The 23,391-nt window shown below is 47.6% G+C and overlaps 1 protein-coding gene across 2 annotated transcripts in view; it reads right to left on the bottom strand.

The window, feature by feature from the left end:
- Window positions 1-23,391, bottom strand: part of DCAF15 (DDB1 and CUL4 associated factor 15) — a 1,446,364-nt gene that overhangs the window by 458,320 nt on the left and 964,653 nt on the right. For both annotated transcript variants that reach the window (XM_044057323.1, XM_044057324.1), the window contains exon 9: window positions 16,787-16,915. In XM_044057323.1, coding sequence (XP_043913258.1) covers window positions 16,787-16,915 — 129 coding nt within the window. The remainder of the gene's footprint in view (window positions 1-16,786; window positions 16,916-23,391) is intronic.

Genomic DNA, 23,391 nt, shown 5'->3' with positions numbered 1-23,391 from the left:
GTTGTGCCCATCCCCTGAGTTTGGCTCCAGGAACAGTATCTTTTCCACTTTTTAGCATAGGATTTTCTAGTACTAGGCCTCCTTGCCTCCAGAATGACATCCAGCACTTGCTGAGGGATGATAATGGAGAGCTTAGGTATTTAGCCAGGATGCAAGGTTCAGGGTTTGAAGCTGGGGGCTGCAGAATCTGGCCCTCCTGCTGGGACAGCAGGGAAGGGGTCTGAGGCAGGTGGCATGGTTCCAACAGTGACACTGCACAAGAGGGGGTACCCACTGTTGGCATGGCCAGTCTGGTGCAATGAGTATTGTCCTTGGTTTGCCCTGTTTGATCTTTAGTAGATCTTTGGCGAGGAGAGGCAGGGGGGGGCAAACAGAGGTTTTCCCAGGCTTGTCTGTGGGGAGTCCTTGTGCAGAATTTGTCCAATTGGTAGTTCTGAGGGGAGGTAAACAGGTCCACCTCTGGGCTCCCCCATTTGTTTCTCAACAGGTCGAATATCTTTGGTTCCAGCTTCCACTCGTGTGGGCCCATGAGATTTCTGCTTAGGTAGTCTGCCAGTGAGTTTAGCTTGCCTGGCAGGAATTGAGCCTGTAGGTGCACTTGGTAGCTCAAGGCTGTGTTCCACAGAGCCATGGCTAGTCTGCAGAGGGGGGTATGAGTGGGTTCCCCCCTGCTTATGTACCACATAACAGTGGTGTCTGTTTTTGCCAATAACTGTCCTGGAAGGATGTGGTCATTGAAGGCTGTCACAGCATTCTGTACAGCTAACATTTCTTTTTGATTGATATGCAGGTGCATTTGACTTGAGTTCCATTTGCCCTGAATGCACTGCCCTGCCAAGTGAGCCCTCCATGCACAGTCTGATGAGTCTGTTAGGGTTTGGGCGGCAGGGGGTAGAGTGAATGGCAGTCCCTTGATGAGATAGCAGGCCTCTGCCCACCAAAGGAATTCTGTCTTTATACAAGGGATGATAGCAATCACTGATTCCAGGTCCTGAGAAATGTTGAAAACATAGGCTTTTTAGATACCATTGTAGTTTCCTCATAATGCAGTCTTGCATATGGAATTAGTAGGATGCAAGAGGCCATGAACCCCAGAGTCTGCAGTATTTTCCTTGCAGTTAACTGGGCCTTTGTGGCCAGTAATTTGAAGTAGGCAGCCAGATAAACTTGTTTCTCTGGAGTGAGGTAGAACATCTGGGAAGTTGTGTTCAAGCTTGCTCCCCAGGAATACAATTTGTTGGCAGGGTACTAGATGAGATTTTTTCGTTTATGGTGTACCCCAGTGAGGTTAGCAGTTTCTTTACAAATGCCAAATGATTTAATAGTATGTCCTGGCTTTCTGCCTGAATTAGACAATCATCCAGGTATGGGTATAATTGAATATTTATTTGCCTGCAAAATGCAATGACTGGAGCTAGGCATTTGGTGAATACCCTGGGCACAGTAGATAAGCCAAAGGGCAGTGCAGAGAACTGATGGTGCATGTAAGCCTGCTCTGAAGCGTAGGTATTTTCTGCAAGATTCCCTTATTGGGATGTGCAGGTAGGCTTCCTTTAAATCCAGTGTTGCCAACCAGGCAATCTTGCCCAGCATGGGAAGCAGCTGGTGAAGAGTTAGCATTTTGAATTTTAGAATTACCAAAAAGGTCTTTAAGATAGAATGCCAGGAATGGTCTTTTCTGGGTACCAGGAAAAGTCTGGACTAAAAACCTTGTCCCCATTCTTCTGCTGGAACAGACTGAATAGCCCTGATACTTAGAAGAGAGAGAACCTGCTGTTGAGCCTCTGCCCACTGATTTGGGGGTAAGGTCTGGCCAACCTTTTGGGGTTGGTAATGTGTGGAAGTGGAATCTGTATCCTTGGGAAACTATTTAAAACCCATTTCTCTTGGGTAGAGAGCTCCCAGTTTTGCATGCAGGGCGATCTTTCCCCCTAAAGGTGCGGTCAGTTGAGCAGTTTACCACAGGGGGGTGTCTTACTACTTCCAGCTTTGGAAGTGGGAAGCCCCCGACTGCTTAGGCCTGTGAGTACTATGAGACTGTGGCCTGCTTTTCCTGGATTTGGACTGAAGGCCTGGAAGAGACAGGAAAGGACCATTTCTTAGAAGGCCAATGCCTACTAAATCTGTGAGGCTGTACTTACAGGAAATCTTTAACAGTTTGCATAGATTTAGCTTTTTCCTCCATCTTTAAGAACAACTTCTGCTTTGTTGACAAACAGGCGTTCTTGGTTTAAGAAGCATCCAGTAACTTGGCTTTAACATGATCTGGCAGAGTTTGCTCCTTAAGCCAAGCATGCCTTCTAAGAACAGACCCAGTAACAGCAGCCCTACAAGATGCCTCTAAGGAGTCAAAACCACATTGTTTACCAGCTTGTTCAGCAGAATGCATTAAATCCTGTAATTCTTTATTTTCAGCACAGTCATGAATCATCAATTTCTGTTTAAGTAATCCAATAATATGCTGCTGGTACTTTAACATATGAAACTGGCAGTTTAAGGCCCTAATGGCCAAAGTAGCAAAAGTGGATACCTTCTTACCCAATCTGTCCAGGGCCCTGGAATCTCTATCAGAGGGGCTAGGATTTTTGGCAGTAGTAGCCTTAATGCCTTTGGGTCCCTGTGAAATGGTCTCTGGGTCCACAGTAGGATTCTTAAAGAGGAACTTGTGAGAATCAGGTACTCTAATACCGGTCAGGTTTCCTGGAAGCCGGAGGTAAGGTGTCTGGGGCTAGGCTAGATTCCAAGAAGGCATCATCTACAATGTCCAGTACAGGGGGGATAGCTAAATGCCTGTGTTGAGGCAGGAATAAGAATTTTCTAAGCCTCTTTTTGGAGTCAGAGTAATCCTGGCTTTCCCAGCAGAAATGCTCCCTAAGAGTGTGCAAAGTTTCACCAAAACAGAAATCTTCTGGAGGGGAAACAGAGTCCTCTGCATCAGAATCCTCATAGGTAGACAAGGGCAAATCCTGGTCATCAGAAGAAACAAATTTCAGAATCCTCATCAGAAGAATCAGAAGAAAAATCAGTTCTAGGTCTCTTAGAGGGAGAAGGGTGGCTTCCCCTAATTAGAGTAATAAGGTCTTCAGCCATTCTTATTTGTTTTTTAGGCATATGGGCCTGATCATGCAGTTTGGACGTCAGTTTCATGGCATGGATAGAGCCTTAGGCCTTGAAGAAGATGGCGGCGTCTGTTTAATATGCAAGTCAGTAGGCCTGACTACACCCTCAGAAGCCGGTACCTGCACAGCGGCTCCGGACCCATCCAAGGTAGAGACATCCGCAAGTTCCATAGTTGAAGCATCTCGCGGCATACCGGACTCCAGATGGGTCTCAGTAGAGGCCTGCGAATCTGAAGTAGTGGGTATCAAGGGCTGCGAAAGCACCTGAGTACCGGTGAACTGGTGACTAGCTTGACGGAAGTGTCATCAGCAGCTTTGGACCTATGCGGTCTGTCTCTGTCTTTATCTTTACGTTTTTTCGGAATGTCGGTAGTCGGATGGCTTACCAAAGCCATTTCTGGATAACTGAACAGAGTACCGAAATAGTTAGATGCGAAAATGAACCGACTACGAATAGTATGATGATTGAATAAGGCACAAAACAGACAGCGAGGGACATTGTGGTCTGGGCCTAAGCAAGGAATGCGGTACGAATTAAAATCTTTGAGGTATTTGCTTTCCACAAGAAATACAATTGTTAACTTTTACTGACATCGGTTTAGAGAATGAGAAAGGATCCCCAATGGGGTACTTAGCTTTTTTGAAGACTTTGGTTCTGAAACGCGAAAATGAAAATTTCAGGAGTCGGTCGACCGGCACTTGCGAACTGCTGCTTTGGGCACCACACGGCAAGAAAGACTGATGTAATGGTGTCGGCTGCATGTTTTATACCCCTGACTACCTGACGTCATGGAAGGAGAGAGAGCAACTGACGCAGGACCAAAGACTTTGATAATCAGGCTGGCTTAGGGCTATCTGCAAGCAGATAACCCAAATGTAATGACTGCAACAGTGAAACACTAAGAACATCCTCAGGTATTTACTGAAACTGGGCCTTAGAGGGATGTGAAGGTAGGTGTCCTTTGATAGCCAAAGTGGTCATGAACCCTTGGGGGAGTAGGAGCAGAAAGAGTTGGTAAGGTCAGCATTCTGAAGGTTGGTACCGGAAGAAAGAGGATGAGTAATGAAAGGTCGGGATTTGGCCTCCAGAAGCCTCTTCCTTTTGCAGGCAGTGGAACTGTCTGAATGGTGTCTGAATGCTGCCTTGAGCCATAAGGTTGTCTGGCACTGGCTGCAATAGGGAGAGCTGTTCTTTTTGGTGGCTGTGTGATATCCCTTCTTTTTGGATGCATGAGCCAGGTAATAATTACCTGTTTTTCTATTATAGAAAGGACCATTTGTCTGTAGTGATAAGTCTCCAGCTTGGAGACAATGAAACAGACACACAGAGACAGAGGGGGAAAGGCAGGGGCACTAAGCTTGGCAGGTAGTCAGGCACTACCTGCCCGGTCTTGAAAGGACAGCCTCTAACTAGTAGATGGTGAGGCTCTGGTAGGAGTACGTTGCTTCCTGGAGGATTTTCTAGGCCTCGTAGAGGCAGGAGGGCAAAAGTACTGCCTAATAATTTGAGTTTTTGCTGGGTAATTCCTCTGGAATTTTTGAATGGGAGAAATCAGTAGGCGTTTTAAATCCTGCATATTTTACTCTTTTTTGTTGTAATGACTTGAATAAGTCAGCCACTTTTAATCCAAACAGGGCTGTAATGCCCAAAGGAGCATCAACCAGTTTGGCTCTAAAGTCATCTAGGAGAGGTTGGAGGCGTAGCTGATGCTGCTGACCTGGCTGAGGCCTCAGCAGCATCGTAACTGCACTTTAGTGTGCCTGGTAACCTGAGAGGCGATGGCAACAAGGGAAGACATTGAAGCTTTGATAGCAAAAATCAGGGAAGTCAGACAGTTCCTTTGACATCTTCTCCAAAAGGGATAAGGCATATTTAGCCATGTGTCTGGTAATTAGTAGCTCTGAAAGCCAGAGTAGCAGAAGTACATATTTTCTTACCCAGACATTCCATGGTTTTGCACTCTGTCAGCAGGTAGGAGGGTGGTGGAAGGCAATAGTTTTTAAGCTTTATCAGTGGAAATGGAAATAGTGGCAGGATCTATAGCAAGACACTTAAAAACTTAGCAGTCTCAGGGACGTGATAAAACCTATCAGATCTGCATGGGGCAGGGGGCGGTGAGGCTGGGTTCAAGGATGCTGATGAGAAGACATCCAGAAAGAAGGCGGAACAGCAGTAGGGGTTGGGGAATCCATCTGAATGAGGTCATAGTACCCTTTTTGTACAGCTGTCATTTCAGAGGATTCCCATTTGAAGTGTTCATTCATTTTAGTAATTATTTCCCCAAACGTTAAACCCTCTGCTTGGGAGTCAGGGTCCACAGATTCTTCCTCTGGGGAACCATATCCCAGGGGAGAAGGCATTTGGGAGGAGTATGAAAGGGATTCCTCAGAAGAATCAAGAGAATCCTTCTCCTTTCTTCTGGGAGGGATCTGATGTCTGAGGGCTAGTGCTCAGTATAGGAGGAGGGAAAGTTGATGTCCCTGGAGTGGAAGGCCACAAGGCCATAAAGGCATTGGCTTTAGCTGAAGGCCTGCTAGTCTGGGGTACTTTCAGGAGCAGAAAACAAATGTTTGTTTCCTTCCTTTTGAGAGACGGCGTAGCAGGTGTCTGAATGGAGGAAGGCCTAGGGTCGGGCAATTGTAAGGTAACTGAGGGGATCAGACAGTCCTACAGAAATCTATGGTTCCCCCTGGCATAGGAAACAGATGTATGAAAAGCCTTTGTGGATGGGCCCTCTGTGCAGGATTGTGCAGCTTCCATGTAGGTATCCACTGTACATGAAGTGTTGGAGCTAGAGTCTTCAACCAGGCCGGTCACAGGCTGAGAAGTCAGATGAATGAAGTGCAGTGGTAGTAGTAGGCCCGACTGTCTTAGCCGCTTTTTTGGCAGTTTGGCAAGCAAGTTGGCAGAACCCTCCATACTCAAAGCCAACTGCTTTGAGAAGCTGGTTTTCTAGGTATAGCTTGAGCGCATGGAGACTGCTGCGAAGAGTATTGGGCACAAAAGTCTGGCAGATGGTGCAGGCCATGTAGTCGCGCGACCTACCTGAACAAAACAGATACTGATTGTGGGCATTCTTGTGAGGTGTCTCATGGCCACGCTTGTACTTGTTCTTTCTGGATGATGACATGAACAAGCATTAGAAATAGAAAAAAATGCTGTCATTTCAGAGGGCACTTATCTGATTTCTCTAGAATCAGACGTTCGGGAAGGCAGGAACACCTGACATTCGACTGGCGGCTGAGAGGTTCTGAGGGCTGCTTTGTGCAGACATCACTTATGGCCCATCCTCTACTAGCCATGTCAGATGTCCCACTCATCATACAGTGACTGAAATCTTTTGTATACTGGCCGGACATTCGGGTAGCAAGAGTAGCAAACCTATTGGTACTGAATAATGCATCATGTGAATAGGAGGACATCTTACCATAAGTCATAACATGTCAGACTGATAACTGTAGCAATGTTACTGACAGATGAAATGCCTTGCAAAGGACAGCTGTAAATACAGCCAAGTACCAATTCCTGGCTGCCTCTCTCTTATGCAGTACCTCTGCCTGCCTACATCCTAAAGAAGTCATGAGGTACACAAGGGATGTTTGAGCACAAAACTTCAAGACCTTCCAGTCACAGTCCAAGGAAGTGAAGCTCTAGGGTGGTTAATTATACTCAAGGGATCTCATTAACCAGCTTGGGTATGAAGGTAGTGTTATACGAGTAATCCTTATGGAAAAGGGAGAAATGGTGGCATGACTATCAATGCTTAACTGACACACATAGCTGAAGTCAAAGCCACCAGTAAAACCACTTTCCAAGTACAGAATTCTGATAACGCAGGATTCTTTAGAAGAATCGGGAGACTAGATATCCTCAGTGTTAAAGGCATAAGCCATTGGGAAATGGATTTGGGAAGAGTAAGCCAAAGACCCAGAAGAGAGCTCCCTGCCTCTTCAAAAGAGAAGCAGGAACAGCAGCAAAAAGTGAAGGAGACTTTAGGGACATCCTGGCTTTCATAGCCCTTGTGTAAAATCCCATTCCTTCTTGGATTCCTTGACACTAATGAGGAAGCAGTATGCTTGGACTTGTCTGCCGGCACAAAACATAGTGGCTTCATGCCCTGCCTTACCTCTATTCAAGGAACCAGGAACTTCTTCCTTAAAGATTTGAGGTATGCCCTCAGGTCCGTCCAAAATAAGCAGAGATTCTCATTTCTTGCCAAAAACAGACTACTCAGACTGACGCAAGAAATGGCTGAACTACACTAATCTCTGATAGGGTCAGAACACAGGAAGCATCTGAAAGAATCTGACAGTTATAAGGACTCAAACGTAATGGAGGGGGTTCAGGTCAGAATGGACAGAAGCCTAGAGCTTTGTTTTTTAGGCTCCTTTTTCAACATTGGAGGGACATTGTGACACAGACTGAGGCCATTTACCTTGTGAGCTCAAGCCTTTGATTTTTCAAGGTAAATTTTCAGAGATGACGGAAGGCTATACAGGGGTCTGTGGAATAAACTACTAACAGAGAACAGTCCTTTGATGCAATCAGCACGCAAGCAGAAAACACTTCAGATGATGGCTTCGGTGACTAAGTTTGCCTCCCTCAATCATGTTCCCCCTCTTCAATGACATGTACAAAAATTATAAACAAATACGAAAGAGAAAGGTCCTCAGTCGGAATACTATCTGTCCAACAGCAAAGGAAGAAGAATTGTATGTCTGACACACATAAGCTGAACAAATAGTTCAGTATTCAGGCTGCCAGGAAGAAAAATCTGAAGTAATTCATGCTCATATGTTCCACATATATCGCCTTGCCTCTTGGGATAAAGTCGTACTTCAGCCTTATGGACAGACAGGAAGGTGTCCAGGCTTTGGTATGCTGGCCAGACATATGGCTATCCTTGGGAGGATACCCAGTTAATACTGCAACAGGGATCCAAGAAAAACATCTGTAGGTGCTGAGAACAGGGTGGTAGTATTGGTGAGAACCAGCTGGGACTTGAACCAACTGGTCTATGAAGCTAGCATTAAAGTCCAGGAATATTTATGCATATTTACTTGAGGTGGGGTAGTCTCAGTTTATGGAGGCACAGCTTGAAGTTTCCCAACAGAATAATGCTCGCCTTGATAAGGATGTCAATCTAGACATGACTCGCACTACAAGTGACATGGACTGGAGGGGGTACTGCAGTTGGCTCCCTGTGCCTGCAGTATTCTCTTTTGGTACTCTAGTTTCCACCTTTCTTGTAAAGATAAGCTACACTGAACTGTCCACATGTATGCTGTAGCCACCCTTTTACTGTGGTCTCGATTGTGGGCTGAAAAAGGTTCAAGGAGAACCATTTCACTAACTATTTTTGATAACTGGTTTAAATACTTACGAGGATGGTGCATAACTACAGTACATCTCTCATCCATGAACATTTAATAAAGGAAACTTAACTCTGATATAAACTTAAATGGATGGTGCTGCCTGACAGCAAAAGGTTCTCTGGTTCGATTCTCGGCTGGGGTGCCTTCTGTGCGGAGTCTGCATGTCTGCTCCGGTTTCCTCCCACATTTCAAAGACATGCGTCTGGAGCGTTTCTCCCTGGGCCTCCTCTGAAAATTGGCTTCGTTCCAAGCCTGACTTTCCTGGCAAACAAATGTTAAATAAAAATAAATAAATCTCAAAATGCTTACTAGTCTACTTGAATGTGTTCCAAGACTGACCCATTTGACATAAGTTTGTACCAGACTTCAGTTATATGTAGATTTGTTCTACGGAAGTTATAACTCGTGAACAAGGAGATATCATTTGTAGCACTATGGACTATATGGCGGAAGGCATTAAGACTGCTTAGTGTAGAAATATCCTAGGTGAATTTTTGCCACTGAAAAACTCCAAAGAGGTCCCTAGGCTACTAGGTCTCTGGTTCAGAGTTGCTCATTCTTTACTGGCTTCAGAGTCCCAAATCTGCTAATTTAGCTGCTATATGAGCTGCCCTTTGTCTTGTAGGGCATGGGATTCCTTAAAGTACAGTTTTGTACCTAAAATAAATGTAGATGTTAGAGTGCTCATACAGCTGCAGTCATCACACTTGGGTTATCCTGCTGTCAGGCAGGTCCTCGGTCTGCCGAATTCCAAAGTCTAGGTCCGGCGTCGGTTGTCGTCGCTTCTTCCCCTGACATCAGTGCGGCAGGAGTATAAGAGGCAGCCTCCGCCATTTTCTTCAGTTTTTCTTGCCCCAGATGTCAGGCGCCCCCAGAAAGGAAGGCAAAACATGATATTATGCAAACATACAAAGTAGATAAATCAAAACAGTAGTTGCAAGCAAATACACCATAAAGGAATACCCCAAAAAGGCTGTATGTAAAAGGTGCTTGTCATAAGCCCTGTCCTAAGAGGGGATGGAGGGAGGGTAACCTGGACTGCAGCTGTATGAGCACTCTAAACATCTACATTTATGGTAGGTACAAAACTGTACTATGTTCATCGTGCATATAGCTGCAGTCATCACACTTGGGTAGAATCCCAAAGCTAAGTAAGGGTGGCAGGTACTAAGTGGAATTAGGAGGGGCTAGAATGCCCTGCAGGACTACTGTGGCAAAGCCCGCTCTAGATTTTGAGTATAGAGGAAGGTGGTAGTGCTTGGAGAAAGTGTGCACTGAACTCCAAGTAGCTGCTTCCAAAATGTCCTTGGTAGGGACCCCCCCTGAGGAAAGCTGCAGAGGTAGCTGTAGCCCTGGTGGAGTGGGATCTGATGTATACAGGCACTGATTTTCCATGAAATGAATAACAAAAGCGTATGCAGTGGGCTATCCATTTTGAAATAGTCTGTTTGGAAATAGCCTTTCCTTGAGCACCTGTAGCATAGGACACAAAGAGCTGCTCAGATTTCCTGAATGACTTTGCTCTGTCCAAGTAATAACGAAGTTGCCTGTGAATGTCCAAGGAATGTAGTAGTCTCTCCTTTGTTCTGTGGATTTGGATAAAAGGTAGGTAAATGGATAGTCTGATTCAAAGCTACACTGGATACTACCTTTGGCATGAAGGTAGGGTTGGTTCGTAAGGAAACCCTGTCCTGATGGAAAATGATGAATGGTTGCACAGCCATGACAGCCTGTAGCTCCGAAACCCTGCGTGCTGAGGTAATAGCCAGAAGGAAGGCTGTTTTCCACAACAAGTATTGTAGCTCTGTTGAAGAAGCCGGCTCAAAAGGAGGCAGGGTCAGCTTTTCCAATACAAAGTTGAGGTCCCAAGCTGGGGCTGGTGGTTTCCGTGGTGGTTTTATATTTTTTGCCCCTCTGAGGAACTGCCTTAATAGAGGATGTGAGAATAAAGGAGAATCTGTATTGTATTGTGCTGAAATGGCTGAAGCATGGATCTTGATGGAGGAGAAGGAAAGGCCGCTGTTTAACATCTCAGTTAGGCACTGTAAAATTTGAGGTATATTTATTACCCAAGGATTCTGGCCCTTTTCTTGATTCCAGGAACAAAATAGTTTCCATTTGGCGGAGTAGGTTTTTCTAGTAGAGGGTCTTCTGGCCTCCAAGATGACATCCTGCACCTCCTTGGAGGAGAGTCTGTTGGGAATTTAAGGTATTCTCCATGCAGCTAGATTTAAGGTTTTGAGCTGGCTGTGAAGGGTTTTGTAGTTGTGCTGGGACAACAGAAGAGGAACCAGAGGTAGGATCCATGGTGAGTGTGACAGGCTCTTTAGGAGAGGATACCAGTGCTGTCGTGGCCAGTCTGGAGCAATGAGAAACATTTGTGGCCTCTCTGCTCTGGTTTTTAATAGAACTTTGGTCGGTAGAGGCGGGAAGGCATAGACTGTCAATCTTGTCTAATTGAAAGAGTGCGTCTACTTTCCAGGCCTGTGGATGATAGGTCCTTGAACAGAATTTCTCCAACTGGTAATTTCTGTGGGTAGCAAATAGATCTATGTCTGGCTGTCCCCATGCCAGAGTTATCTTTGAGAAGACTTGAGGATGCAACTTCCATTCGTGTGGGTCTGTCATATTTCTGCTTAAGTTGTCTGCCAGTGTGTTTTCCTCCCCTGGCAGGAATTGTGCCTGTAGTTGAATTTGTAATTCCATTGCTGTGTTCCACAGGGTCATAGCTTGCCTGCACAGGGGGTATGAATGAGTTTCCCCCTGTTTGTTTATGTACCACATGACTGTGGTGGTGTCTCTATTAATAGCTGGCCTGGATGCAGTAGGTCTTTGAAGGTCATAAGAGCATTTTGCATGGCTAGCATCTCCTTTTGGTTGATGTGTAGGTGCTTCTCTTTTTGGGACCATTTTCCCTGAATGCACTGATCTGCCATGTGTGCTCCCCAGGCGCAGTCTGAGGCGTCTGTTGTGATGATTTGAGATGCTTGAGGTAGACAGAAAGGGAGACCTGTGTTTCTTTGGCATGCTTGAGCCCACCACAAAAATTCCTTTTGAAGGCATGGAATGAGTGGTATAATTGTTTCCAAGCTGTGGCTGTGTTGAGACCATAAGTTTTTTAGGTGCCATTGTAGTTTCCTCATATGCAGCTTTGCACATGGTATTAGTAGGATGCAAGATGCCATGAACCCCAGAGCCTGCAGGACTTTCCTTGCAGTTAGTCTGGTTAAAGTTGCCATTTTGTTGAAGTATTGAGACAGTTGCTCTTGTTTGTCTGGCGTGAGGTAGGCCATCTGGGTTGTTGTATTTAAGCTGGCACCCAGGAAAATTATCTGTTGAGAAGGTATTAGTTTTGATTTCTTTTTGTTCACTGTGTAAACCCAGGTAGTTTAATAGTTTTATTACAAACGCCAGATGCTGCAACAGAATGCCCTTGCTGTCCCTGCTTGGATCAGGCAGTCCAGATATGGGTAGATTTGTATTCCTTGTCTGCAGAAGGCAATTACTGATGCCAGGCATTTCGTAAACACTCTGGGCGCAGTAGATAAGCCAAAGGGCAATGCAGAGAATTGGTAATGGGTTGAACATGCAAGAAATCGGAGGTATCTTCTGCAATCTTGTCTGATGGGGACATGCAGGTATGCCTCCTTGAGGTCCAACGTTACCAGCCAAGACTCCTTGCCCAGCATGGGAAGAAGCTGCTGTAATGTGAGCATCTTGAATTTTGGTACCTCTAGATATGTGTTTAGAATAGATAGGTCTAAGCTGGGTCTCCAATCTTTGTCCTTCCTTGGTACCAGAAATAGTCTTGAATAAAAACCTTGACCTTGCTCTTTTGCAGGCACCTCTTGAAATGCTTTCATATCCATGAGCGCGGAAATTTGCCTTTGTGCCTCTGCCCTTTGATTTTGTGGCGGGTTTGGCATGCCTCTCATTTTTGGAAGGGTGTGAAAGTGGAACCTGTAGCCTCTGTCTAATATCCAGAATCCATCTGTCTTTTGTAACAATGTGCCAGTTTTTCGAAAATAAGGCCAGTTTCCCGCCCAAAGGTGCTGCCATTATAGCTTTGTTTGGCAGGCATAGGGGGAAGTCATTGTGTCTGTTTTCTAAATGACTGTGGTCTATCTTCTCCACCTCTTGGGGTTGGTGCTTGCCACTGTCTAGCTCTGTAAGATCCTTGAGGTTGTCCTCTACCCCTTGGGCGTCTGTATCTGCCCCTTTGGGGTCTGTTCGTGGCTGGAAAGGACCAATTTTTTGAAGGCCAGTTTCTGCTGAAGCGTGGAGGTTGCACCTGCAAGAAATCTTTAACTGTTTGCATAGATTTCGCTTTTTCCTCCATTTTCTTTAGTACCTCCTCAGCTTTAACACCAAACAATACATCTTTTTGAAGTGGTGCATCTAATAACTTTGCTTTGCCATGATCTGGTAAGGTTTGCTCTTTGAGCCAAGCATGTCTACGTATGACAAACCCCATGACAGCAGCTCTACATGAGGCCTCTAAAGCATCAAAACCACACTGCAAGGTACGTTTCCCCACTTGTTCTGCTCCATGCAACAAATCCTGCAACTCTTTCAAATCTGGTTGATCTGTTTGTGTCATTTTGCTTTTCAGCTGAGATAACAAGAACTGTTGGTACTTTAACATATGAAATTGACAGTTTAATGCCCTCATGGTTAAAGTGGCTGAAGTATACACCTTTTTCCCCCACCTTTCTAATGCTCTGGAATCTCTCTCTGAAGGTAAAGGGTTTTTAGCAGTAGAGGCCTTAATCCCCTTGGGACCCTGTGAAATTGTTCCTGGGTCAGCAGTATGGCTTTTATAAAGGAACTGGTGAGAATCAGGAACCCGGTAATATCTGTCTGGTTTAACAGGAGCTGGAAGAGTCTGGATTAAGACTGGCTTCTGTGCACACATCATCCAAAATATCTAAAACAGGAGGGATAGCCAGGGGCCTATGCTGGGGGAGCAGTAGAAATTCCCTGAGCCTTTTCTTGCAATCTGAGTAATCTTGGCCTTCCCAGTGAAAGTGCTCTCTCAATGTATGCAGGGTTTCCCCAAAAAAGTAGTCCTCGGGGGGGGGGGTACCGAGAGAATAGACTCCTCAGCATCAGAGTCTTTAAAAGGAGAATAGGCATAATCCTGGTCCTCAGAATGGTCTGAGGTAATAGAAGCCTGGTCTGAAGAAGGGTAGTCTTCCTCCAACCTGGGTCTTTTGTCTGAGGGGGGTTGAGAACCCCTGATGAGAGTAAATCCTCAGCCATTTTAAGCATCTGTTTTTTAGGCATGGGCCCTTGAGAAGAGGTCTGAGGACCCTGTTTTTTAGTTTTCATTGCAGCTTTAGATTTAGTGAAGCATTTAATAGAGAAGGTGGTAGGCCTGAAGACGCCTTCAGAAATGGCAGGCCTCGCTAAATTTTCGGTTTCCCCGCCAAGAGTGGCGTCGGTATCTGCAGTGGGAATGGGGACTGAGGAACCTGCGACCTCGGGTACTGAAGTCATTGGTAAAATAGTTTCTTCGGTAGTCAGGGGCTGCGTAGGCACCTCGCTGAGAACCGGTAGTCGGCCTAAGCATAGTCTCAGTACTCTGTGTAGGCCTCGGGTGTCGGTCCTTATTCTTTGCATCTTTTACCTAAAACTGGCGTCTGTGTATCCGACGACATGATATAATTAAATATTTTGCCAAAATAATGAAGGGCAAACTCCGCCCGGCGCTTAAGTGCGCTTGTTAAACCTAGCACAAAAACGGCAGGCCGAGACGTCGTGGTCTGGCCCTAAGCAAGGTATACAGAAAGAGTGAAAATCCTTATGCGGTATTTGCTTCCCACAAGAAAGGCAATTATTAACTTTGTCTGACATCGGTCTGAGGCAAGAAAAGTTTCCCCAACGGGGTAATTAGCTTTAAAGAAGACTTCAACTGAAATACTATTTGTAAATCTCAGGAGCTGGCCGACCGGCACTTGCGAACTGCTTCTGCTTCGGGCACCGCGCGGCAAGAAAGAATGAAGAAAATGGTGTCAGCTGCCTCTTTTATACCCCTGCCGCACTGACATCAGGGAAGAAGCGACGACAACAGACGCCGGACCTAGACTTTGGAATTCGGCCGACCGAGGACCCGCCTGACGGCAGGATAACCCAAGTGTGATGACTGCGGCTGCATGCACGATTAACATCTGTGCCCCACAGCAACTTCTTCTATGAAACTAACCAGAAGGATGACCAGCGGGAGATGGTTCTAAAAAGGTCACCTTATAACAGATCTGTTACTACTAGTAATAACCTTCCCATAAAACACTGTAGCTACATCCACATGGGTGCTGGTACAGCTTGGCTATATGTTCTAAACACTGGAAGAGGGGAGAAAATTGGCTAGCTGTGGCAATCACAAGCAATGGGAGGGGGGCTATAAAATGGAGGAAAAGTCATGGATGCAGACTATCAGTGCAGTAATACAAGCCTGCCACTAAGGTTAAAGGGCTGCCTAATTTGGTTTGGGGGAAGTAGTTGCTCTAACGACTGGAGTAAAGGAGAGTGTAATCAACTGTCACACACCTCCACGTATCAGCTAGTTGAACTCTGTAGTCACACCAAGATTCAACAGGCAAAGGAGTGATGAATGCAACTCCACACTCAAAGTCTAAAGTGCCTTGGTGACATGGGGGAGGCTTCCAACATTAGCAAATGTCAGACTGCACCTGTGATAATGCCAGCTCACTGCAATGTCCAAACTCCCAACAGCAGTGTCTCTGGTAAGGCAGCCAGCATCTTTTCCTAGCCAGCTGCATCAAATCTGTGGTGGATGAAGAGGGGAAGGAGTCTCTCTGCAGAACTCATTCTAACCTCCAGCGTGGTTTCTGAATGCCCTTCCTTAACGGTAATGACCTCTGTCATCTCCTGAGAAGACCTTCCAATGGAAGAAGATGGTCAAGAATTAATTTACATGGGGTCCCAGTGCTAGCAAACCTCAGACAAGTTGTTCTGGTCTTCCATGGGTGGGCCACTATCAGAAAACACAAACGTCCGGAAGTTACATGTATGGAGGCTTCTGGATGAGAGACCACAAATTCACCCCTAGGGTGGCATCCATGTACATCATGGACAGGGGTAGCTGGTGTTTATCACAGACCCGCTCCGTTCATAAATTTGTTCTGTGAACTACCCAAAGAGAACACATTGGGATGCTTGGGATTAACATGGCTAGGGTTGTAAAGCCTTTAGAGCCACTAGCCAAGTAACCTCCTATAAACCCTATGGAGACGAATGAACAGTGACAGAGTGCTCCTAAACCAGCCATTAGGCATTTCACGCAGATGTACATCTGTGGGGTGAACGTGAACATGCGAAAGGACTTGCACTGACATACAAAGTAGATGGCAGCTGATGTCTTGCAGCAGGAACCTGTGGCACAAGATGGGGCTTCAAGTACATCTTCCTTTGGTGCTTTACAGTGGGCCAATTAAATCTCCTGCAAGTGGAGCAAGTGGACATGACTTGAGACTCACCTAGAACTCTTAAAACTGCTGCACCCAAAGGCAAATAAAAATCAGAAGTTTGGAAGTAGGAGGGAGCCAGTTAGTATGCAAAGGCCTAACACTAGAACAAAGCAAATGAGAAAAGACAAATCAAGCAGCTTAACAATGAAACAACCTTACACCCCCGATATGTAGCAAGAGGAGCACTGCACAGAAAACAAAACACAAGTACTTTTCTAGACAGTGAAAGCAGCAACACAGAACTGCCAATGTAGCAGAAAACCAACAGCAGCACAGGGCATCTTGTGCGCTTTAAAACAATCAGCTGGGACCAATTAGCTCTACTGCCTGTCATACATCCCTGGTAATACAGTGGGCTATTGCCACCAGAGAGCTGATGTCACTTCAGTGTCAAGTCCATTACTAAATACTACCCTCATGATCCATGCAGTTAATGACCAGGGGTAAAAATGGCTATAAATATATTCAGAGCCTTATAAACAAACTATTCCACTTAAATTAGCAAGATTTTTTGGTAACACTGCTAAGTCAATTTAAGTTTTACACAGGGAACTATTAGAAGCAGTGATTCACAGAGCAGTTTACACCGCAGCTTGAGGGGTTTAACAGAAGAGGTCTTCTATTTCTGCAATAAGACACCAAAAGCAGTACAGAAAGTGACACCAAGTAACCACAGTCTTACTGAACCTTGCATTGCCTTGTGTTGGTTTTGTTTTGGCACACTAGTCAATTTCAAGACTGGAATGCCAATATGCATATAGCTAGTGTTATGTTTAATAAAAAAAGCCTGAGGGTTCCTACCTCTAGAATTACAATATCATAATCGCTGAAAGAGCAGAACTGCTTGGACCAACTGGCATCGTTGCGAATAACTTCATTGATGACATATTCAAAGTCCAGGGACAGTTGTTCCACAGTTAGGTATGGTCCCTGCAAGGAAGACAGGAATGTTACACAACTACAGGACTGCTGGGAAAAACGCTCAGTTTTAATGCAAGTAATAAGGATACACATGGAAGTTCCACAATTTAACTGCTTGAGCAATGTAATAGTACCACAGCATCCCACACATTCTCAATCTGTTTGTAGGCAGCCTTTAAAATCAGTCCACTCTCCTCCACTTGAAGCTCCACCAATGATTCTATGGACCACTGACCTCTCCATTAATATATTCTTAAATCAGTCCTAAAATGACTTGCTTCCAATTTTCTCTCCCCGTATCCCTCCTTTAAATTCTATATCTGCCCCTAATAAATCTAAAGTTTATTTCACCTTTTAATTTGCCTCTTCATTGCGCATTTACACCAAGCACCCCCCCCCTATATTCCTGCTTCTTCCATCCCCCAATAGGACAACTCTCTGTATGGTCCCCTACACAGTCTAGTCTCAGTCACCTATAAAAAGTACAGTCAAGTACACTTACCCTAAATGTAGATGTTTGAGTGCAGTCACTGTTGCAGCCCTGACTTGTGGGATTTCCCACCAGGGAAGCCCTTGGCCAGTCCAACTACCAGAGACTCTTCCCTCATCCAGCTGCCACTGGACACCTTATCATACGTCACTGTTTTTAAGTATTAAGGAAATCTGCCAACATGACCTTGGTACTTTCTTGCTCCCTAGCATGCGTCTGAGGTTGGGGGTCTGAGACTCTGGAAACCAGAAGAGTGGAGAAAGAGGAACGGGAATGAACCACCCAGGATGTGAAGGATGAGTGTCTTAACCCATGCAGTAGACCAGAAGGGAAGGAGGGAGGGAAATACTGAAACCTCTACATTTATGGCAAGTGTATACAACTGTACTTTGTTCATGTTTCACTGTTGCAGTCCTGACTTGTGGGATGACTCTCCCAAAGCTGAAAACAAAGTGGAAGAAATATTAAGGAGGATTGTCTACAAAATAGCACTGACAAAACCTGCTCTGGACTTGGAAAAGATAGGAAGATGGTAATGGTTTTGTAAAATTATGCACCAAAAACCAAGTAGCTGCTTCCAAAATGTCTTGTGGCCACATTTTAAGAAAGGCTGTAGAGGTAGCAGTAGCCCTGCTGGAATATGCCATTACAGGTTCAGGGACTTCTTACCAAAATGGCTTAACAGATACAGCAGGACATCCATTTGGAGATGCTTTGTTTGAAACTGGTCTCCCCTCAGAACTACTGGCAAAGGCCACAAAAAGTTGGACTGATTTCCTGACATTCCTGGTTCTGTCCAAGTAGCAAGAGTTGCCCATACATATCCAAAGAATGGAGGATCCTTTCTCCCTTGTTTTGGGGGTTGGGGAAGAAAGCAAACAAATGTATGGATTGATTTAAAGTCTGTCATCACCTTGGGTATAAAGGAAGGGTTAGTGCTGACAGACTGGATGGATGGATGGATGAATGGTTCCACAGGAGGGCCTGAAGCTCATATACTTCTGGCTGAGTAACAGCTAGTAGGAAGGCAGTCTTCCAGGTGTGGAAGCAGCCGGGTTCAAAGGGTGGGAGGGTTATGTTTTTTCCAAAACAAAACAGAGGTCTCAGGGAAGCAAGGATTTTAATGGTGTAAAAAAATCTTTTAAAAAGGCTGGACAAATACGACAGCATGAAAAGACTCAGCCAGACAAGGGCTCCGTCTGCGCCAAAAGGCGAATGGGCAAGGGCTCCGTCTGCGCCAAAAGGCGAATGGGCAAGGGCTCCGTCTGCGCCAAAAGGCGAATGGGCAAGGGCTCCGTCTGCGCCAAAAGGCGAATGGGCAAGGGCTCCGTCTGCGCCAAAAGGCGAATGGGCAAGGGCTCCGTCTGCGCCAAAAGGCGAATGGGCAAGGGCTCCGTCTGCGCCAAAAGGCGAATGGGCAAGGGCTCCGTCTGCGCCAAAAGGCGAATGGGCAAGGGCTCCGTCTGCGCCAAAAGGCGAATGGGCAAGGGCTCCGTCTGCGCCAAAGGCGAATGGGCAAGGGCTCCGTCTGCCAAAAGGCGAATGGGCAAGGGCTCCGTCTGCCAAAAGGCGAATGGGCAAGGGTCTCCTGCGCCAAAAGGCGAATGGGCAAGGGCTCCGTCTGCGCCAAAAGGCGAATGGGCAAGGGCTCCGTCTGCGCCAAAAGGCGAATGGGCAAGGGCTCCGTCTGCGCCAAAGGCGAATGGGCAAGGGCTCCGTCTGCGCCAAAAGGCGAATGGGCAAGGGCTCCGTCTGCGCCAAAAGGCGAATGGGCAAGGGCTCCGTCTGCGCCAAAAGGCGAATGGGCAAGGGCTCCGTCTCGGCCAAAAGGCGAATGGGCAAGGGCTCCGTCTGCGCCAAAAGGCGAATGGGCAAGGGCTCCGTCTGCCGCCAAAGGCGAATGGGCAAGGGCTCCGTCTGCGCCAAAAGGCGAATGGGCAAGGGCTCCGTCTGCGCCAAAAGGCGAATGGGCAAGGGCTCCGTCTGCGCCAAAAGGCGAATGGGCAAGGGCTCCGTCTGCGCCAAAAGGCGAATGGGCAAGGGCTCCGTCTGCGCCAAAAGGCGAATGGGCAAGGGCTCCGGCAGCCACAAAAGGCGAATGGGCAAGGGCTCCGTCTGCGCCAAAAGGCGAATGGGCAAGGGCTCCGTCTGCGCCAAAAGGCGAATGGGCAAGGGCTCCGTCTGCGCCAAAAGGCGAATGGGCAAGGGCTCCGTCTGCGCCAAAAGGCGAATGGGCAAGGCTCCGTCTGCGCCTAAAAGGCGAATGGGCAAGGGTCCGTCTGCGCCAAAAGGCGAATGGGCAAGGGCTCCGTCTGCGCCAAAAGGCGAATGGGCAAGGGCTCCGTCTGCGCCAAAAGGCGAATGGGCAAGGGTCTCCGTCTGCGCCAAAAGGCGAATGGGCAAGGGCTCCGTCTGCGCCAAAAGGCGAATGGGCAAGGGCTCCGTCTGCCAAAAGGCGAATGGGCAAGGGCTCCTGCGCCAAAAGGCGAATGGGCAAGGGCTCCGTCTGCGCCAAAAGGCGAATGGGCAAGGGCTCCGTCTGCCAAAAGGCGAATGGGCAAGGGCTCCGTCTGCCAAAAGGCGAATGGGCAAGGGCTCTGCGCCAAAAGGCGAATGGGCAAGGGCTCCGTCTGCGCCAAAAGGCGAATGGGCAAGGGCTCCGTCTGCGCCAAAAGGCGAATGGGCAAGGGCTCCGTCTGCGCCAAAAGGCGAATGGGCAAGGGCTCCGTCTGCGCCAAAAGGCGAATGGGCAAGGGTCCGTCTGCGCCAAAAGGCGAATGGGCAAGGGCTCCGTCTGCCAAAAGGCGAATGGGCAAGGGCTCCGTCTGCGCCAAAAGGCGAATGGGCAAGGGCTCCGTCTGCGCCAAAAGGCGAATGGGCAAGGGCTCCGTCTGCGCCAAAAGGCGAATGGGCAAGGGCTCCGTCGCCAAAAGGCGAATGGGCAAGGGCTCCGTCTGCGCCAAAAGGCGAATGGGCAAGGGCTCCGTCTGCGCCAAAAGGCGAATGGGCAAGGGCTCCGTCTGCGCCAAAAGGCGAATGGGCAAGGGTCCGTCGGCGCCAAAAGGCGAATGGGCAAGGGCGCCGTCTGCGCCAAAAGGCGAATGGGCAAGGGCTCCGTCTGCGCCAAAAGGCGAATGGGCAAGGGCTGGCCTGCGCCAAAAGGCGAATGGGCAAGGGCTCCGTCTGCGCCAAAGGCGAATGGGCAAGGGTCCGTCTGCGCCAAAAGGCGAATGGGCAAGGGCTCCGTCTGCGCCAAAAGGCGAATGGGCAAGGGCTCCGTCTGCGCCAAAAGGCGAATGGGCAAGGGCTCCGTCTGCGCCAAAAGGCGAATGGGCAAGGGCTCCGTCTGCGCCAAAAGGCGAATGGGCAAGGGCTCCGTCTGCGCCAAAAGGCGAATGGGCAAGGGCTCCGTCTGCGCCAAAAGGCGAATGGGCAAGGGCTCGTCTGCGCCAAAAGGCGAATGGGCAAGGGCTCCGTCTGCGCCAAAAGGCGAATGGGCAAGGGTCTGTCTGCCTAAAAGGCGAATGGGCAAGGGCTCTGTCTGCGCCAAAAGGCGAATGGGCAAGGGCTCTGTCTGCGCCAAAAGGCGAATGGGCAAGGGCTCTGTCTGCGCCAAAAGGCGAATGGGCAAGGGCTCTGTCTGCGCCAAAAGGCGAATGGGCAAGGGCTCTGTCTGCACCAAAAGGCGAATGGGCAAGGGCTCTGTCTGCACCAAAAGGCGAATGGGCAAGGGCTCTGTCTGCACCAAAAGGCGAATGGGCAAGGGCTCTGTCTGCACCAAAAGGCGAATGGGCAAGGGCTCTGTCTGCACCAAAAGGCGAATGGGCAAGGGCTCTGTCTGCACCAAAAGGCGAATGGGCAAGGGCTCTGTCTGCACCAAAAGGCGAATGGGCAAGGGCTCTGTCTGCACCAAAAGGCGAATGGGCAAGGGCTCTGTCTGCACCAAAAGGCGAATGGGCAAGGGCTCTGTCTGCACCAAAAGGCGAATGGGCAAGGGCTCTGTCTGCACCAAAAGGCGAATGGGCAAGGGCTCTGTCTGCACCAAAAGGCGAATGGGCAAGGGCTCTGTCTGCACCAAAAGGCGAATGGGCAAGGGCTCTGTCTGCACCAAAAGGCGAATGGGCAAGGGCTCTGTCTGCACCAAAAGGCGAATGGGCAAGGGCTTTGTCTGCACCAAAAGGCGAATGGGCAAGGGCTTTGTCTGCACCAAAAGGCGAATGGGCAAGGGCTTTGTCTGCACCAAAAGGCGAATGGGCAAGGGCTTTTGTCTGCACCAAAAGGCGAATGGCAAGGGCTTTGTCTGCACCAAAAGGCGAATGGCAAGGGCTTTGTCTGCACCAAAACGCGAATGGCAAGGGCTTTGTCTGCACCAAAAGGCGAATGGGCAAGGGCTTTGTCTGCACCAAAAGGTGAATGGTTTCCATTTGGCGGAGAGAGACTGCTGAGTGCCAGGTCTCCTGGCCTCTTAGAATGTTAGTTTCCATTTGGCGGAGAAAGACTGCCGAGTGCTAGGTCTCCTGGCCTCTTAGAATGTTCAGCACCCATTTGTCAAGAAGAGATTCCCTCCATAGAAACAGCTATCATCTATTCTGACAACCTGAGTGTCTGCATGTTGGGGTGTATTATCTGGCCCCTGTCCTGTGTTAGTAAATTCACTCTGTGGCAGCTGTCATGACTCAGCGCTGGCTAGGCTGAGGAGTAGAGGGTACCAGTGCTGCCTGTGCCAATCTGGGGCTATCAGAATTACTCTTGGCCCCTTATCTTTAGCAATAACCTGAGGAGCAGTGGTATTGGGGGATGAAGGCAAGAGGTAAAGGCCTGTTCAAGCGAAAGAGAATTCATTTGTCTTCCAGGCAGACTTCCTTTTGTTCCTGAAGCAAAACTTTTTCAAGTGAGCATTTTCTTCGGTGGCAGAAAGGTCTATTTGGGCACACCCTACATTTTGGCTATGCCATGAAAGACATCCCGATGAAGTCTCCACTTATGGGGGTCTCACAGGCTTCTGCTGAAGTGATCCACCATATTGTTTCTTTCTCCTGGCAGATACTGAGCAATGAGCAGTTTCCCCAACATCCATGGCTAGGTGGCAAAGTGGGTAAGAATGGGTCCCCTCCCTGTTCATGTACCACATAACTGTGGCATTGTCTGTCTTCACAAGGACTCCAGGTTTCTATTTCTTCTGGAAGGCAACTGTTTTTGCACAGCCATAAATTATTTTACATTTACGTGTTTGTATCTGAACTTGCAGCCCCAACTGCCTCAAGTATGGAAGCTGTTGAACTGGGTTTCAGAAGGCTACTTCTGATGCATATGCCATCACAGTTTGTTCCAGAGGAGTGATCCTGAATGGGAGACCCAGACAGAGAACATGCCTGGACACACCAAGCAAACTCCTTCCTAAGGCAAGGAAGCAGTTTTATCCTGAAAGTGAGAGGCTGTGCAGGTTGGCACCAAACACTCTTGAGGTACCACTGAAGTTCTCATATGCAGCCTGGCCAGGGAAATCATAAGGCTGCAACAGGCCAAGTAACCCAGGGGTTTAGATACTCTCTCTGGCTGTGAGGTAATCCCTGACCAAGATTTTCTTGAAATACAGGGTCAGGAAGGAAACTTTGCCAAGGGGGTAAAAAAAAAGGCCTTTTGGAGGGTTGAGCTCAGAAGGGCCCCCATGAAAAGAATCCTGTTTGTGAGGTCTGAGATTTCTGAGCATTGATCAACACCATTGAGGTTTTGGGTGAAAAGCAGATCTGCTCAAAGGTTTTTTTTTTTTATGGTTTGTTAGCTGAATGAGGCAGTCGCTCAAGTGGGGGTAAAATCTGAACTCTCTATATTGCAAAAGGCTATCACTGGTGTTAGGCATTATGTGAAAACCTTGGGAGCAGTAGATAAGCCAAAGGGCAGAACACAGAACAGATAGTGTCTGGTACCTACTCTGAAGCACAAGATGGTTCTGTGCGATTCCTCTACAGGAATATGGATGTAGGCATCTCTTAGG

The sequence above is a fragment of the Protopterus annectens genome, chromosome 15.part0 (genome assembly GCF_019279795.1).
Source record: "Protopterus annectens isolate FY-2018-M chromosome 15.part0, PAN1.0, whole genome shotgun sequence".
In the NCBI taxonomy this organism is placed as follows: Eukaryota; Metazoa; Chordata; order Ceratodontiformes; family Protopteridae; genus Protopterus; species Protopterus annectens.
Note: the sequence above shows the minus strand (reverse complement) of the source record. Positions and strands in the feature narration are given on the sequence as shown.